We start from the raw sequence: 17,055 nt of genomic DNA, 5'->3' as shown, positions 1-17,055 counted from the left end.
AGACAGACCTAAGCTCAGAAGTGTACAGTTTGGGATCTTGTGAACTTTAATGATATATATATAAGCTTGCAGAACTCATATTACTCCAGGTCTTTCCATACAGTTTAGTAGTTCAGTGCTGACAAACCCTGAGCTCAGTCAGCAGAGACACTGTGCTGCCTGTCCCCAGCTGGGGGGGTCTTCTCATACCTCAGAGGGACGTGGCAGCAAGACTGGGAGGGAAATGTGTGTTTTTAAAAGGTCAGGCTTGGTGCTTCACGGGGCCAGAGGCTGAGTTGCTCTGGCCCTGAGGGGAAGTGAAAAGTGCCAGTGGATTACTTTATTTTGCAGCATGTGTCTGACACAGAATTCTATCAGAATGCCGTGTAAGATCAGTGGATGTCTGGGCTTGGGAAGTAAACATGCATGTGCACGATTATACATCAGACTTGCACTCTGTAGACACTTGAACTTGCTGTTCCCAAGAGCCTTCACCAGCTGGAGTGGCAGATGCTCAGTGCAAAGCAAAAGCCACTTTTTGTATGTGGTGACTTTAAGGGGTACTGAAGGAGAGATGGAGAATGAAGCCCTTGTTTGGCTATCTGCTTAAGGACAGAGTCTTAGTACAGCTAGGACTGTAAACCTGTATTAAATATGAATATATATATTTTTAATACCCTTTAGTTTCCACTGCCACTTCCTGCAACGACCCAGGAATTCCCCAGAACGGGAGCCGGAGTGGTGACAGCAAAGAGGCAGGTGACTCCATCATCTTCCAGTGCAACCCAGGATATGCCCTGCAAGGGGAGCCCAAAATCACTTGCGTGCAGATCGAGAACAGATTTTTCTGGCAACCAGACCCTCCCTCCTGCACAGGTAGGAACACGCCTCCACCCTCCCATTGCACTGGTTTCATTGCCAGACTTCTGTCTCTGAAGAGGACAAGTCCTGCCTGGATTGAGCTGCTGGGTGACAAGGTACATCTGTCTCAGGTAGCTGCCTCACAGAACCTACTTTTTAGGTTTATCCCCAGAGTGTCTGGGACAATGAGAGTCTAGTTCATACTGGAAGCTCATAAGACGTATGATGTCGGTGATGCTATTTAACCTGACAAGCCAAAATTAAAGTCTTCTTTAAAACTCAGGTTGGTAGGGAGGTTTGGGGACACGGGTGAATGATTTCTGCATGAAGAGACAGCAAATTCTGTCACAGGAAGAAATGTTTGACATTTTCTTTGAGCTCATAAAGTAATAAAAGAAGGTTGTAAAAGTACTTTTTTTAATATATCCAGAATATAAAAATAGTCATGCTAAGCACAGAGCAATAAACATCACATTTGCTGGCCAGTTAAATGCTAGCCACAAGCTACTTACGTGTAACCTTCATCCCTGTTATCCCAAGCAAGAAAAATCAATTAATTCTGTTTCTAACATCTGATTTAATGCCAGCTAGGAAACTTGTACAGCATGCCCAGGGTGGACGCCCCTGGGGGTTGTCTTGGTTTCTGACTGACTCTGGTGGTGATCTGGTGTGGCACCCTTTCAGCCCCACAGAGACAGTCCTCTTAGTCTTCTCAGAGCTAGAACTAAATCATATTGTTGCATGTCACACCCATCTCATCACTCTCCTGGTGAGCTGTGCAGAAGCTGGGCTCTCAGTCCTTCCCAGAGAAATGCAGCTGGTGCCTTAATCTTAGTGTGAGATGAATTCCCATGGGTCCAACTCTAATTTGCCTTGGAGATACTGTATCGGGTCCTTTTTTGAAGAGAAGTCTGGCAGTCTTGTTTTAGGAGTCATAAACTGTGAAAAAAACTGAAAGCAGTGTCTTCCTCCTTCATTCAGTGACAGAGGATTTGGAGGAATAATCAGTGGCCAATTAATACCAGTTTTATTATAACTGTGTAACAAGTTGCCTAGTTAGAGCTGAATTGGAAAAGAGGGTTTAATTTAGGATTTGATGGTTGTATTTAGCATTTCAAATATGTTTTCACATCTGTATTGTACAACTTCTGCAGTCCCCAAACAGTGTGGGCTGAACTGGAACCTCAGCTGAAACAACCCCCAGAGGTTTGGGGTGTTTGGAGCCTGTTTCCTAGCTCAGCTCCAAGCAGCTATGGCTTGGACCAGTTTCTAGTTGAAGTCCTTCAGAGACCATGGGTGGGATTTTCAGAGGAATCAGAGGGTGTTGAACAGTCATCTCCTTCAGGCTTTTCAAGAATGAGTCCATATACTTCAGCTTCCTCTGGATTTTGCCCTGACTTTACAGTCTGGAAGAGGAATGCACCCTAAAGGCTAAGATTAAGGTAGATGGACATAGAATAGGTGCTTGTGGTTCTTCCCAGTGATTTGTGCATGACCTTTGGCTAACTCTCACTGTCTGCCCTGTGATTGCTCTGTCTGTTCAAGAGGGGTACCAGTCCTCAGTGCCTGCAGTAGTCTCTGGCTGGATTTGGCTGAAGAACTTGGTTTTGGGCCTCAAAGAAGGGTCTCCACTTTGATCCTTGTAGCCCCACTACATTTTACCTGCTCTTTGGATGTTCTTGTGTATTTGCAGGGCTTGATAAAAGCCCACAGGATGAACACCCACGCTTGCTCCTTCGAGGAAGGTCCTTCCAAGATTTGTTCTAGTTCATTTCCAGTTGGTGTTTGTGTTGCTGTGGGCTGGTTGGTGTCAGACACCCGAGTTTTACACAGCCTGTGCTCCCCCCTCTCCTCCACCCCATCTCAAATCTGGGAGCATCAATCTGAGCAGTGGGGGGGGAATCTTAGAGCTTCAAACCTCGTGGAGAGACTGCAGAAAGGCTGACAGTAATAAATCAATCAGGAGTATTTGCCACAGTGGAAATACATACAGGCACTTTCATCCTTTAAAAAGTAATAATTGATTTTTCAATCAGCTTGGCGTTTGATGTGGTGGTAGCTGTAATAAACATGAACAAGCCATTAGTCCCAGACAATATGTTTTCACTTCTTTAGCAACCATCAAGGCTTTGACCAGGTGTTGCCTAAATAAATGCATGAGAAAAGCATAAAGCATCACACTCTCCTTCTGGTTGCTCACAGATCTCTTAGGAAGACTGTCACAGCATCCTGCAGAGCTCAGTCTGTGTGTGTATAGCAGAGCCCTCATCTCTGAGGGGCACTGCAAGCTCTGTGATGCGTGTCTTCACACTGGACAGCCTTGCAGATGGCTTCTCTGTCCCCTCTCTATGCCTATCTCTCTCTTTCTCCTTTCCTGCTTCTCATCTACTGCTTCTAAAGTTTCTCTAAGACAGAGCCCCCTCCCTGTGCTTGCTCGCCCCCAGCGCCCTGCGGAGGAGTCCTGACAGGCCCGGCAGGAGTGATCCTGTCCCCGCAGTACCCCGAGCCCTACCCCCCGGGGAAGGAGTGTGACTGGCAGCTGACTGTCTCTCCTGACTATGTCATCGCCCTGGTCTTCAACACGTAGGTACCCCAGAGCCCCCGGGCTGCCTGTGGGGAGGGGAAACCAGCCTGGGGCAGGTGGGTCCTTTCCTCCCTAAAGGGACCAAACCAAACCTGGCAGGACTGTCCCATAGTGCTGGGTAATCTGTTCTCAGGTGTTACCTTAATTTGGGGAAAATACACATAGTTGAAGTGCAGCTCCTCTTTGAGATGCACGTGGCCTTACAGAGCGTGACCGTGTGGTGCAGCACAGGAAACCCCCAGGGCCACACAGGATGACACCCTTGTGCTCCTGGGTGCTCCACCAGCCCTCAGCTCCCTCCGTGTGGAGCACAGCCAGGCACGTCCTGTGCTCGAGGAGCTGCTCTGGGGCAGGAGCAGTCTCTTGGCCATGTGGCTGTAGAGCTCACCGGGACCACAGCCCCTTCTCCAGGGGCTGCTGTGCCGTGCTCCTACTTCAACCACTTTTCCTTTGGTTTCTCAGCTTCAGCTTGGAGCCCGGCTATGATTTCCTTCATATCTACGACGGCCCTGATTCCCTCAGCCCCCTGATAGGAAGTTTCTACGGGTCCCAGCTGCCCGAGCGCATCGAGAGCAGCAGCAGCAGCCTCTTCCTGGCCTTCCGCAGCGACGCCTCCGTCAGCAGCGCCGGCTTCGTCATCGAGTACACAGGTGGGCACCTCCCACCCCCCCAGCCAGCCCAGAGCTGCTACCTGGGCTTCTTCTGGGGCTGGACCACCTCGCTGAGCTGGAAGGGAGGAGCTGGAGACCCCGGGCAAAGCTGCTGCTGTCGGGTGTGTTACCACCACAGCTCGCTCAGGGGCACGGGGAGGGGAAACTGGGGCTTGAAGAGGAGGGATGCTGGGAGAAGAGCCAACGTACATAATGTGGATAAGTCCAATATAAAAGGACTGGTGCATGGCTGAGGATCAGCCACATGTGGCTGCTTCTCTGTGGGGCTTGCACTAACAGAGAAGAAAATTTCACATCACTTTTTTTAATTCAAAGAAAACAGGAGGGAGATTCCCAGGAAGTATATATTTACATATGGTCTGTATTCTGTGTAATCTCTCTTGCTCCACTCTGAATCTAAGTAGTTCTGTCTCGTTGGTGAGCAGAACATGCTGCTTCATTGCAGATCTGGGCTTTCAGAATACTAGAGAGAGCTGAGCTGTTCACTGGTTATTAGGAGTGCTCCACATTCCCCCGAATTTAAGATGTATTCTTAGTGGCAGGAGCAGCTTTGTCCTAGAAAAGGAGTTGCAGCCATTTATTCCAGTGTGGGAATCTCGGTCTGGATCCTGGATACTCTCATTCAGAGTGTGTCTGATGGCTGTGTGGCTGTGTCTCGAGCAGAGGGTCAGGGAGGGGTGTGCTCAGCTCTCCTGAGTCAGTGAAGCTCTCCTGAAATCTCTGCATTTTCCTGCTTAACGTTCTAAAGCATCTACTCTAAAATTCACTAATAATTGGTAAAATGAACAGAATAGTTCATAGATACCTGTATTATAGAGGCTTTTTTTTCTTGCTTGCTGGAGGGGGAAGTAAAACCTGGTGGTGGCTTCAGGTCTAATGGTGAGAGACAGGGGCAGTGGTTGGAGCTTTCCCTGGGTGCTTTTCGCTCTCTGTTGATGGAGCAAGCTGAGAAGTGACAGCCCAGGCAGGGCTGCTCTGGGAGCTGGGGAAAGGAAAGGCTTTGGCTGATAAGTTCCTTCTTTGTGCCTAGGGTAGGTGGAAGAATGGAGTTGTTACCAAATAGTAAAAAATACACCCTGAAGAGCTGGGTCTGATGAACCAGGCTTATGCAGAATGGAGAAAAGAGTGAAAAACTGGGGAAAAAAATACATGGCTAGAAAGAAGTGATTCCTCAAGCCTGTGCTGACATATACGGGCTGGTTTGGAGCATGGGAAAAAAGCTTTGATGGCTTCAGATGTACTGGATGTGAGCCACTGTTGGGTCTCATTGGGCCAGCTGAGTGTGGTGGGAACAGTAATATCTCATGCTGGAGAGGAATGGGCTGCTTGGGCAAGTCTCTCTTCCTGTACCCTGTTTCTGCTCTTGAGTTTACCTGACCAGAGGTTAAATGATAGTGAAATGGCAGTTCCTGTTACGCTGAACAGATGAATTTCCCTCTAGCAGTTATGAAATAATAAGACAAAGAGTTGGCACTGCTTCAGATTCTGGAGATTAAAAGTTTTCTGCTCTCCCAAGAATTCATTTTACTGAAAATTAAGTCTCGAGTTTTCTTCTTTTCCCCTTTCTCTTTGGGCAGCCAGAAAGTAGTTAACAAACAAAGTCTCGTTAAATTAAGGTGGTTGTGCAATGTGTTTTTCTCCCAAACACTCCTACAGTGTTAATTGTGCCTACGTACTTCCCACAAAGCCAAACTGCTGGGAGAAAAGAATGAGGCTTTAATTTTGCTCAGTAATTTCCTTGCACTTTAAAAGGAACCTGGATTTCAAGTCTGAGGAGAGGCAGAAAATAGAACTTCAGGGAATGGAAGGAAGAGGAAAAGAAATGCAGGAGGGAGCATGTGTGAATGGAAAAGAAACACAGAGCCTGTCTCCTTGCCAGGGTGGAATCCCAAGTACAGTTCAGAGTCGGTCTCCTCGTGTTCAGTCAGTGCAAATTACTGGTAATTAGCAGGGACTTTGCACTTCTCTTTAGGGATGGTTTGGGGGAAAACACAAAGGCAAGCCAAGCAGCCTTCTCTCAGCCCTTCCCTGAGGTCCTGCATCCTCACTGGGGCTGGGTGGAGAGCCTGAAGCTATGCTGGGGGAGGTGAATTTAAGCAGCCTCAGCACTTCATCTGAGATTGTTTCAGGGGCAATGGCTCTTCAAGAGAACGGGGCCAGGAGGGATGGAGAGAATCGAGAAGAATGAATTTGGCTTTTAGAATGCCATTTTTTTTGCATCGAGCATGACAGTGAGAGAGAAGTGGGAATGGAGCAATGCCATAGAAAGGTGTTTGAGGGCAGATCTTCAGGCAGGCAATTTCCCAGTTGAGCTACACAGATCCTCCACCAGCAGGATTTCTGATAGATGAACACACACCTTGTGCTTTGCACTCGTAACGTGCTGTCAGTTGTGCAGCAGAATGAAAACTCAAATGGAGGTCACAGAAGGTTCTTTCCCATGCACACTCACATTTACTGAGCATCATTTCTCTGCCTCCACAAAGCCTTGGATTGGCTCAGAGGGTCAGCTGAAACTTCAGTGCAACTGGGGAGGAATTTACTCTTTGGAATGACTTAGCAGCAGTGAGTAGATTTGGGGTTCAGGCTGGGTTGTGAAAGGGAGATGTGCTCTGCTCAGGCATCTCTGTAAGGTATCACAATCCTTAAAAAAAGTGCTTGTTTCTGCAACAAAAAAAAAGTGTTTGCAGCAGGAGCTTGGTGCATGTTGTGGTTCCTGTGGAAGCAGCATGCTGGGTTCCTCCCAGTCACTTGAGCCCAACCAGTATTAGCCTACCAAAGCACAAGGATAAGTTCTTGATTACAAAGCAAGAAAGACTGTTACAAAACAGGAGCTTAAACACAGGAAAGAAATAACCTGCAATATACATGGTGTTTATTTCTCCTTCCAGTTGCTGCTTAAGAATTTCTTTTGTCTCAACTACAGACAACTGAGGTTTTTAACTCAGTATCTCTACATGTATTCTCTTTTGTAGTGAGATAATATTTGTGTGTCTTAGTTACACCTGGGAGATTTCTGGTTATGGAGCAATGCTGGAGAAGTTTCCAAAACTGTTTCCAGTCAATTTAAAGGACTCCTTGGTCTGCCATTGCCAGACACTGCTACCAGAGACTCTCCTCAGTTTGGCTGGGGATGGAGCTTTAAAGGGAGGATTAGCTTTATTCGTTGGGAATTCAACTGAACTCTGATAAACAGTTTATATGGCAGCATCTCACAAACCACAGGTTATTTTTTTTTAAGATACAGTTTATATATTCATACACTGATATTTTTTAATGGAGACCACACTTTGTAGGTGATGTAAAGGGCAGGGTAGTCACTTGAAGAGCTTTTCCCAAGTGATCCCCCCCTTATATTTTGTGTGTTGGAGACCTGTTGCCATGAACACAGAAGTGAGTCAGACTCCATCTGAGCAAAGGGTTGATGCTGAATGGGACCCAAGGTGCACATGAGAGTTTAGGTCCTGCTTGGGGCAGAGGGTAGGAAGGAGCTTACAGGTTGGATGCTCCAAAGCAGGAGTTTTTCTCACAGTTTTCAGTACTTTCTGTTTCTGTTGTGGGCCAGAAGTGAAGAGGCATGAAATTGAAAGCAAATGAAGCAAAACTGATTACTTTTCACCCTTCGAAAGGAATGAAAGAAAAAACCAAAACAACCCAACACTAAACCCTAAGCCTGATTTCAAATCCATTATTATTTCTACAGAACTATTTTGCCCATCCTGAGCTTATAAACATATTCGGCATTGCTCACGGGCTATTTAAAGTGGAAATTCCCCACAGAAAACTCTGTTCTGTGAAATCTCTTGCAAAGCAAACTGTTTAAAAGTATCCAGCACTGTTAGAACAGTCAGAAATGAGAGGTGATGCTTGTCCCTGGAACAACTTGGGTTTGAAAAGCAGCTCTGTCCTTTGGAAAAGGTTGTTCATTTGTCTGGGATGAGTTGGAGAGTGTTGGACTCGTCTGAGCTGCTTGGGATGCCAAGTGCTAAGGCTGCACCTGGTCTTTCAGACCCTAATGTCATTTGTCCTGCCTTCAGTATGCAATGACTGTTGTGGAAAACTGTCTTCCAGACAATTTCTCTTGGAGTTGCTTTGAGGCTTAGCTCTTAATAAAGGCTCGTGCACGTTCACAGCTCTGGAGTTCCTGACGCACCTTGTGGACAACAGCTCTCCAGTGAAGCTGTTCTTGGCCATGCAGATGACAGCCTGACCTCCTGGTCTGTAGGCTTTGAGTTTTCCTTGGGAAAGGAGAGGGGAAGCACAGAAAATTCTGCTTTCTCTGGACTAATGAGCCAGTTCTCATGGCATTTTTGTCTGGACTCTTTCTAAACATTTGGCAGCCTGAATCCATGTTAATTGGGACATCAGGGTAAAGTCCTTGATTTCTGAAGTGTCTGAGTGAAAATAAAACATTAATTCTAAATGGGCAAGCTGTGCTGTGCTCACTTCATAGCCTAATAAATCAAAGGCTGGCGAAGCTGTGGCTTTCCCACATCCCTCCACGAGTCTTTTGCAGTCACCATGCAACCAAATACTTGCTTAAAGTTGAGCTCCTGCCTCCTTTTGTAGCCTGCTGCTGAGGATCATCGGGGCTGTTGTCTGCAGAGGAGTGTTTGGCTGGAGATAAGCACACAGTGTGTCAGGGTGCATTGTCCTCGAAGGTGAGTGGTGTCCCTGAAGGGTCCAGAGACCCTCCTGGGGGGAACAGGCACAGTCAGGAATGAGGAGGACACAACAAAAGCTCAGCAGTCAGCCACCACCCTTTTCTCAGCAGTCACAGGGTGGCTTGAGCACTGAATGTGGTGGGTTTTTTTCAAAGCAGGAGCAGAGGCTGAGATCAAGCACATGGCTGAGACATCTGACAGCCAGGTAGGAGGCTGATGGACGGGTTGAAGCCACATCAGCTTGTTAGATGAAAGGCAGCAAGACTGTTCAAAATAACAAGAGAGGCATAAAGTGGTCAGAGGGAAGCCACTGGGTGCAGCTTTTCTATGAAAACATCTAAAAATTAATATTAGCAATTCAGAGAGATAAAGGCTTGCAGAGGGAAGAAATACTTTGGAGAAGCAGGTGAAGCATTTCCATGCTGCTGGGTGTGACTGGGCTCTCGGCCAGGCAGCCGTGCTGCTCCTCTCCAGTGCCCTGGCTGCTGATGCCCAGCAGCAGTTGGTCACCTCGGTGGGCTGTGGTGACCACTCTGCACAGGAATTGACTCTCAGTGGTGGTAAAGGCTCCCTTCTCCAGCTACAGCTGATGAGTGAGGAGGGAATGTGTTCTTCTGAGCTGAGCAGAGCACCAGGCACTTTGCTTTGCAGTGCAGTGACTACAGCAAACATTTTTGGTCCTGATATCTTGCTCCCCACAGTCAAGATCTCCCTGTTGTGTCTGTCTGGTGGCTCAGTGTGACCTCCCATCAGATCCCACACAGGAGACAACAGACTGAAGATATTTGTTGCATTCTTTTGTCTTAGAACCCAAATCTTTCCATCATGTTCTGAGTTTCAGAGCACTTCTGATTGCAGCAGTAATTGTGCTTCTAGGCTCTTGTGTGTCTCTTCCCAGGGTCAGATAACCTGGGATGTTGTGTTATTTGGTGGACAAACAGGTGCTCAGAGGAAAAGGGACTTGTCCAAAGTTTGTAACACAGAGGAGAAGCCAGAGGAGAAGCCAGGACCTCATGGTTTAAAGCCTGAAGTGTGTGATGGTCTGTGAGGAGCACTGGGGGTTGGCCAGGCTGTGGCTCCAAACTAGGGAGCTGGTGCCTTAGGGAGAACCAGTGGCCTCACTCTGGTTCAGGGGAGCTCTTGGTGGACAATTTCCACGTCCTTTTCTGCCCTGTTTACCTGGCACCCTAGCTGGTGGTACAGCTGCTGTGTAGGGGAAACCATAGAGCTAATCTTATTTTTCACTGCAAACAAAGAAACAAAAGCAAGATCTGGGTGCTTTACTGTTTTCTGTTTCTCCCTCCACCCCTTCCCCAAATACTGAAAGCCCATGATTTAATGCTTAAACACATTATAATTGTTCACAGACCCACTGCTCTCAGGAAAGCCCTCATCTTTAATGAGCAATTTCCAAGTGACAAAAGAGCAGGATTAATCAAAGCCTCTAATTATATTTCATGCAGGAAAAAAAAAAAAGATTAAAAAAAATAAAGAAGAAAAAAGCCCTTAGAAGAAGAAGAAGGAAAGAAATATCCAAGTCCTGACAGCTCTGTAGTCTTTACTGGAATTTTCATATGTAAATGGAGTTTTTAACTCTGCAGGGCATAGTGAACAGAGAGAAAAATGTCTTCATTTTGTCTAACTGCTTGTAATCATTTTGCCATAATTGCAGCCACGCTGCACATCTGGAGACTGGAGCAGCCAGCACATGGCACTGTGGATCTCCGTGGTGAGAGCAGACAGCTCCTGGATCCGGGAGTGATAGGTGCCAGGGAGATGATGGGAACAGATGGAGCACATCTGAAATGTGCTGCGTGTTCAATCTGTGTTTAGGTGCCCTGGTTTGCAGAGCTCCCTGCAGCCTGTCCCCTGCGTGAGAAAGGGGAGCGAGTGTAGGTAGACAAGTCAAAGCTTTGCCTTGCTGAGTGGCTTTTGAGTACCAGTAAATGTGTGTGTGAGCTCTGAAGCTTTCCTCCTTCCAGTGTGCTTGTGCTGGAGCTGAGCATCCGAGCACAGCCCCCATCAGAATCTGACCCCTGCGATTCCCCAGGTCCAGCAGCGGCAGGGAACGCTCAGAATCTAAACCCTGCTGTACTTAAGTGAGATTCCCAACTGAGAAGAAACAAAAAACCCAAAACAGAAATCATGCTATTGCCCCAAATTTTAGAGCAGCTGTATTAGATCAGCAGAGACCTTGGCCATTTTCCCCCCCAGAAAACCCCCGGGAGTCGTGCTTCGACCCCGGCGCCATTAAGAACGGCACGCGGGTGGGCACGGACCTGAAGCTGGGCTCCACCATCACCTACTACTGCGACGGGGGCTACGCCATCCAGGGGGTCTCCACGCTGACCTGCGTGATGGGCGAGGATGGAAAACCCACCTGGAACAAACCCCGACCCACCTGTACAGGTAAGGCCCGAGGGGGAGGGTCAGCAGGGAGAGCTCTGCCTGTCGCCAAGCGCTGCAGCAGTTTATCCCCATGAAAAGCTGCTTGTGATTTTTCCATAGAGCTGCTTGCAGGGGCACAAAGGGCTTTTCTCAGTGTTTCGTAGTTTTTCAATTTTTTAACACCTGGAGGTGATGAAGAGCTGACTTATATGAGGTTTTTTTTGAACCTTCTTTTGAGAGAGACAGAAAACTGGACACAAGAGATTATCTGCGTGACAAATCCTGTGTCCCAGGTGCAGGGTAGGATTCAGGAAGCCACTTAAACATTTCCTTAACCCAATCCCCATTAATCAAAGCCCTTAAGCCTCTGCTTTCCTGAGAAAACAGGAGGTATTTTTTTTCTTAGATGTTCCATGGTTATTTTGTTTTCTTTTCTGGCTTAATGAGAAAATGGTTTAAATGATGGGTTTTCAGTCAGACCTCCTTCATCTGAGAAGTGAGTCAGGAGATAGCTGTCAGTCTGTGCTGACTGGAGGAGTGAAATCTCTGAGTGGGGAGGATGCTGATCCCACAGGAGCCAGGATGCTGCTGCTGAGAGAGGGTGAAGAGGGCAGGGGCTCAGCTCGGGTGGAGAGCAGTGCTGAGCACACATCACTCTGCACCACACGCATCCTTAGCCTGGTGTGGGCCCAGGATAAACCTTACCTTGCCCAGAACTCACAGGGAGGGCTGGGGGGCTGGAGTGGGGGCAGCTGACACCCCCCAGCCTTACAGCCCATGGGCTGGGGGGTCTCAGGGCAGCGGGGAGGGGGCTGATGTTTCAAGGCTGGCTTTGGAAAGGGTCCACTCAGAGACCTCTTCTCCACTCTCTTGCAGCACCCTGTGGGGGTCAGTACACGGGCTCGGACGGCGTCGTCCTGTCTCCAAATTATCCCCAGAACTACACCAGTGGACAAGTCTGCCTGTACTTCATCGTTGTGCCAAAGGACTATGGTATCAGGGTTGGGGGTTTTTGGGAAATCTACTGGCTGTGCAACTCTGTTGTTTGGGGGTTTTTTTTGTGTTTGAACAAAGCAGTAGAATAAGTGGATGTACAAGTGGAGATATGGGAGGTTGGAACACAGTAAGTGGCACTGTTGGATGCTCTTTACACTTTGTAGTCAGTAAGGACAATGGGAATTTTCTGAGACAAAACCCCCCAACCTAACAAAAAACACCATCTTGTGATTCCCCTTCCAATATCCAGTCATGTGGATCTGAAAATTCAGGAAAAGATAACTCATGGTGATTAATGCTAGCAGCAGACTCGGAGAACCTCCAAGAGGAAAAATGTCTTTACCATAAACACATGCTGGCTGTGGTGCTAAATGAGCTGTCTGCAGACAGGAGCCCCGCAATGTAGTTTTGTGGCTGCACAGCCATGGTACTTATGGCTAATTTTTATTTCTAAATGAGATGTAAGTTAAATTTTCAAACCAGAGCCAAACAAAAGCCAGATCCATTTAAACAGAGGGTCGTTCTTTTTATAGAGTCCAGTGCTGTGTAGTTTTGGCCAGAGCTTGACTAGGAGGATGATCAATGCTGTAGGAGCCTTTGAGGCAGCCAGCTGGGGACGGGTATTGGTTAACATATTTTCTTGTTTGAAGGGAATTTAAAGTTCTTAAAGAGCACTTGCAGTGACAGCTCTGGCAGGTGAAGGTCTCTGAATTCTGCTATTTGATACAGCTTCTCAGTGCAGGGTATTGATCTAGCCAGTCCCTGTGGTCCTGGCAGTTGTTTGTGGTTTCCTTTGCTGCGGTGGCGGGGTGTGAAGTGAGGATACGTGTGCAGGCATCAGCTGGAGCTCCTTCCACTCGACCTGCCCTTCTGCCCCTGTGCACCCAGGTGCCACCTGAGCTCCTGGCTCCAGCTGAGGACACACTGCACTGCTCTCTTACCCCTCAGCCTCTTTTACTACTGTTCCTCATATTGTCTTAAGGTTAACAGAGTAACTGGAGGGGTAGACAGCCTCGATCTGCAAGTCTGACTCCTGCCTGCAGTAGGATGACAGCTAAATTAGTTTCTCTTCCCCACCTGCTACCTTTCAATAGCTTCATTAAAAACGAGCAGGAAAACCATTAGTAGTGACTAGTATGCATTTCCCATCACCTTCCCTGCTCAGATTCTGTGTGCAGCAGGCATCGGGGTGTGCTGTCATCACTTTTTCAGTGTTCCCAACATCAAAGCTGTGCTGGAAACCTGAATGCGCAGGAAACAAATGTCATAGCTTGGTGGATGATGAATTTCACAGCGAGAGACCTCTCAGCTTGTGAAACTGCAACTGGGCATTTATGACTTGGAAATGCAAAGCTAGGACAGGAAACAAAGGAGAGGGGGGGAAAAAAAAAATCTTCTAAGTGCAGATTTAGAAGGAAAAAACCTAAAGCTGTGCTGGAAACCTGAATGCGCAGGAAACAAATGTCATAGCTTGGTGGATGATGAATTTCACAGCGAGAGACCTCTCAGCTTGTGAAACTGCAACTGGGCATTTATGACTTGGAAATGCAAAGCTAGGACAGGAAACAAAGGAGAGGGGGGAAAAAAAATCTTCTAAGTGCAGATTTGGAAGAAAAAAACCTGTTATTGTATTCTGAAAAATAAAGATAAATAACTAAAGTCTCTTTGCTGTAGCTAAAAAAAAAAGCCCAGCTCTGATCCTCTCATTATCTCCCTTCTGCGAGCTCTGGGTGTGTTTCCAGTGTGTGGCAGGACCCAGAGCAGGGACCAGCTCCCTCCTCAGTGGTCTCTGTAGGGAGGCTTAGGACTGACTGTGAATGAAATTGTGAGTGTCCTCTCTCCCTGCCAGTCATCCCCCCTGACCAGGGGGGCTCAGGCTAGAAATGAAGTTCTTCAGGACAGGACTTGGTGTTTTGTTCAGGTTTTGTAGGACGCCGAACGCAGCGGGAGCTTCCTGGGAGAGGTTCAGTACAAATAATAAATAATAATTACTGGCTGGTGAAATTACACACCTAGAGTCACGTGGGCAGGCAAATGGGATGATTCACAGACGGATCCCTTTTGGCCTGTGAATCAGTGTTAAAGCCTGCTGGCAAGTGAGCACGGGGGAGGCTGGTTGCTGCTTCTGTCATGCCTACTTGGTGGATAAATAAAGAGCTCCCGTCTTCCAGAGCTGCCAGTCGGGCCCTTTTTATCTTTGCCAAGCTCCTGAAATAGCAGAAGCTGAGGTGGCCCTGGCTGCGTGGGGCTGGTGCTGTGGCTCCTCCCGCTGCAGGTTTCAATTGGATATCAGGAAGAATTTCTTCACTGGGAGAGTGGTGAGGCACTGGAACGGGCTGCCCAGGGAGGTGGTGGAGTCACATCCCTGCAGGGGTTCAGGTGTAGCACTTGAGGCTGTGGTCTAGTGGTTAGGGAGATGTGGGGGTGAAGGTTGGGCTTGATTCTAAAGGTCCTTTCCAGCCCTGGTGATGCCATGATTCCATGATGCTCCTCTCTTGCAGTGGTCTTTGGGCAGTTTGCCTTCTTCCAGACCGCGCTCAACGATGTCATCGAAGTGCACGATGGCCCCAACGAGCAGTCCCGGCTCCTCAGCTCCCTCTCGGGCTCCCACACAGGTAAGGAACGTGTCCCTGTCACTGCTGGGAGGAGCAGCCAAAGCCAGAGCCTGCCACCTCTGCCCCTGCTCTGTGCAACCCCTTTGTGCCACCAGTGCTGCAACCTCTCTCTCTCCTCATCCAGGGGAATCGTTACCGTTGGCTACCACCAACCAGATTCTCATCAAATTCAGTTCCAAAGGTCAATCTACAGCCAAAGGTTTTCATTTTGTCTACCAAGGTGAGTACAGTTGTGTTCTGGAGATGCCCTCAGGTTGGTCCCAAGATAATGGTCAAAAGTACAAGTGAAGTCTTGAAGTGTCCTGAACTGCTTTTGGCATCTGTGGGTCCTTCCACGCTTGGCCTGAACAGGGGTTATCACAGGAGGTGAAGATTATTCTGGTAGCAGTGAACTTGCAGGGCTGTCTGGCTCCTGTGGGTACTTCATATTTAGACCTTCCCTTTTCCACTCAGCCTCAACCCTCACGCATCCCAGGATTAGTATCAGAAGCATCTCACTGAATCATGCCCTGAGTACACAGCAAGTTCTTGCAGTTTATACCCAGGCAGTTTTTCCCACTGGCGTTTTAGCACATTTCTCAGGGTGAGCAGCTGAACACTTGTCTAGCAGCTCTGTAAAATCCTTCCTCTGCGTGTCATAAGCTTAGGTCTCCTGCTGTCAAACTTTTGCCCCTTGATCCTTTCAGTAACAGCTTGTACTGCACTGGGCGAGTCCCACTTGGAGATTTTAAAGTAGTAAATAGAAAGTGATGCACGGAAGAGTGGGAAAACAGAGGAGCTTTCTCACCCACACACCCCTTGTAGTCATCTGTGGTTCAGCCAAGCTCCTCCATGCATGCTGGTGTAAAGTGGGGGGACCCTGCAGGGGCAACCTGTGCCTTCTTGGGGGGCTGAGTGAAGCATTGTTTGGATTTTGTAGCATCCAGAGAGCCGTTGTCTTGAGTTCCTGCAATTATTTTAAAACAATGGTAGTTCTGATAGTGATCTTTAAAGGTTTCAGCAAAGCAAAGGTCCTGATGACATCAGGAGATTGCCTCCTCCCTCCTGCGTGCTGATTGTGAGCTGCAGGCTCTTCAGCAATTACTGGGTGGAAAGCAAGAGTAAAAGCAAGAGCCAGCCCTGGTTTGATCTGCCTGGCCAGGCACTAGTGGCCTTCACTTGCCCTCCCTCTCCCAGAGCCCCACCCAGCCATGCCCCTGTGGCAAGCTGCCCCGAGGTGAAGGAGTCAGGAGCCTGAAGCCCCTGACACAGACCTGGGTCTTCCCGTGGTGTGGAGTGGCCACGCACGGACTCGTTGGCCACCAATGGCTGAACTGGGCTGGTCTGAGCAGGGGTGCAGGTCCAGGAGTGTTTTGGCCATCTGGGATTTGCCCAAAGTAGTGCAGCATCATAAGTGGCTCTTGTCTGGCTCTCTGTTCCTCTCCCCATCCCACTCCTGATGGTCTTTGTGGGATGCCTTTGACAGAGGGTCTCAGGTTCACCTCTCAGAATGGAATCACAATGAAACAGCCCAGCTAATGTGCTCATCATCCCCCTGTTCTGCCCCTCCCAGCAACGGAGGCATTAAACACTAACAAATTGTAAAGCAACCCAGAGGAAAATATCGATTTCCTTCTCAGCAGTAGACATTTCTTTTGACTTGTTTTTCCCCTCGTTTATCTGTCAGACTCTGAGTTTCTTTCTTTGACTGTTGTTCCAGTATTGAGCAGGAGCACAGGCAATTTTAACAGCTGGCGATGCAGTATCACAACTTAAATTCCCTTTTTCTTTCCTGCACCTTTCTCAACATGAAAAAGATTGTTTAAAATCGCTGAAATTTATAGTAATGAGGCTGAATGAGCTGAGAAACCTAAAGGGTTTCTGAGGCTCTGGCATTCCATGGCAAACCAACTTCTGAGAAAGGTATTGCCGAGGGATTTGGTTTCCCTATTTACAAATGACTGTTCTGAGGTGATGATGAGTTTTGTGAAGACAATCCCATCTCGGAAAGCACGCGTGGTGCTGCCACGTCCGAGCTGCTTTAATTTTACTTTTTTAAAGAATTTTTTATAATGTATCCCTTGAACAGACAGAAGTTGGGGTGAAACGTTATTTCTCTTTCAACAATGATGCGTGGATCCATCTTTTCGGGGGGTTTAGACAGAAGCAGCTTCCCGTGGTGATTCAAACAGCTCCTTCACCTGACACCCAGTGTTTCCAGGCGGCTGGCTCTGACGGGGTGTGTTTTTTGTCTCTGGTGGGCAGCGGTGCCCCGGACCAGCGCCACGCAGTGCAGCTCGGTGCCGGAGCCGCGGCAC

The 17,055-nt window shown here is 48.1% G+C and overlaps 1 protein-coding gene across 1 annotated transcript in view; it reads left to right on the top strand.

Annotated features, from left to right (window-relative positions):
• Positions 1-17,049, top strand: part of LOC103772426 (CUB and sushi domain-containing protein 2-like) — a gene marked incomplete at both ends in the record, with an annotated part of 44,275 nt that extends 27,226 nt beyond the window's left edge. Inside the window, 8 exons of the mRNA XM_008939758.1 lie at positions 664-855; positions 3,285-3,423; positions 3,887-4,074; positions 10,974-11,168; positions 12,024-12,140; positions 14,645-14,758; positions 14,883-14,978; positions 17,003-17,049. Coding sequence (XP_008938006.1) covers positions 664-855; positions 3,285-3,423; positions 3,887-4,074; positions 10,974-11,168; positions 12,024-12,140; positions 14,645-14,758; positions 14,883-14,978; positions 17,003-17,049 — 1,088 coding nt within the window. The remainder of the gene's footprint in view (positions 1-663; positions 856-3,284; positions 3,424-3,886; positions 4,075-10,973; positions 11,169-12,023; positions 12,141-14,644; positions 14,759-14,882; positions 14,979-17,002) is intronic.
• Positions 17,050-17,055: the final 6 nt, after the last annotated feature.

This window comes from Merops nubicus, unplaced genomic scaffold (genome assembly GCF_000691845.1).
Source record: "Merops nubicus isolate BGI_N331 unplaced genomic scaffold, ASM69184v1 scaffold29814, whole genome shotgun sequence".
Lineage (NCBI taxonomy): Eukaryota > Metazoa > Chordata > Aves > Coraciiformes > Meropidae > Merops > Merops nubicus.
This window is presented reverse-complemented; position numbering and strand designations above follow the sequence as displayed.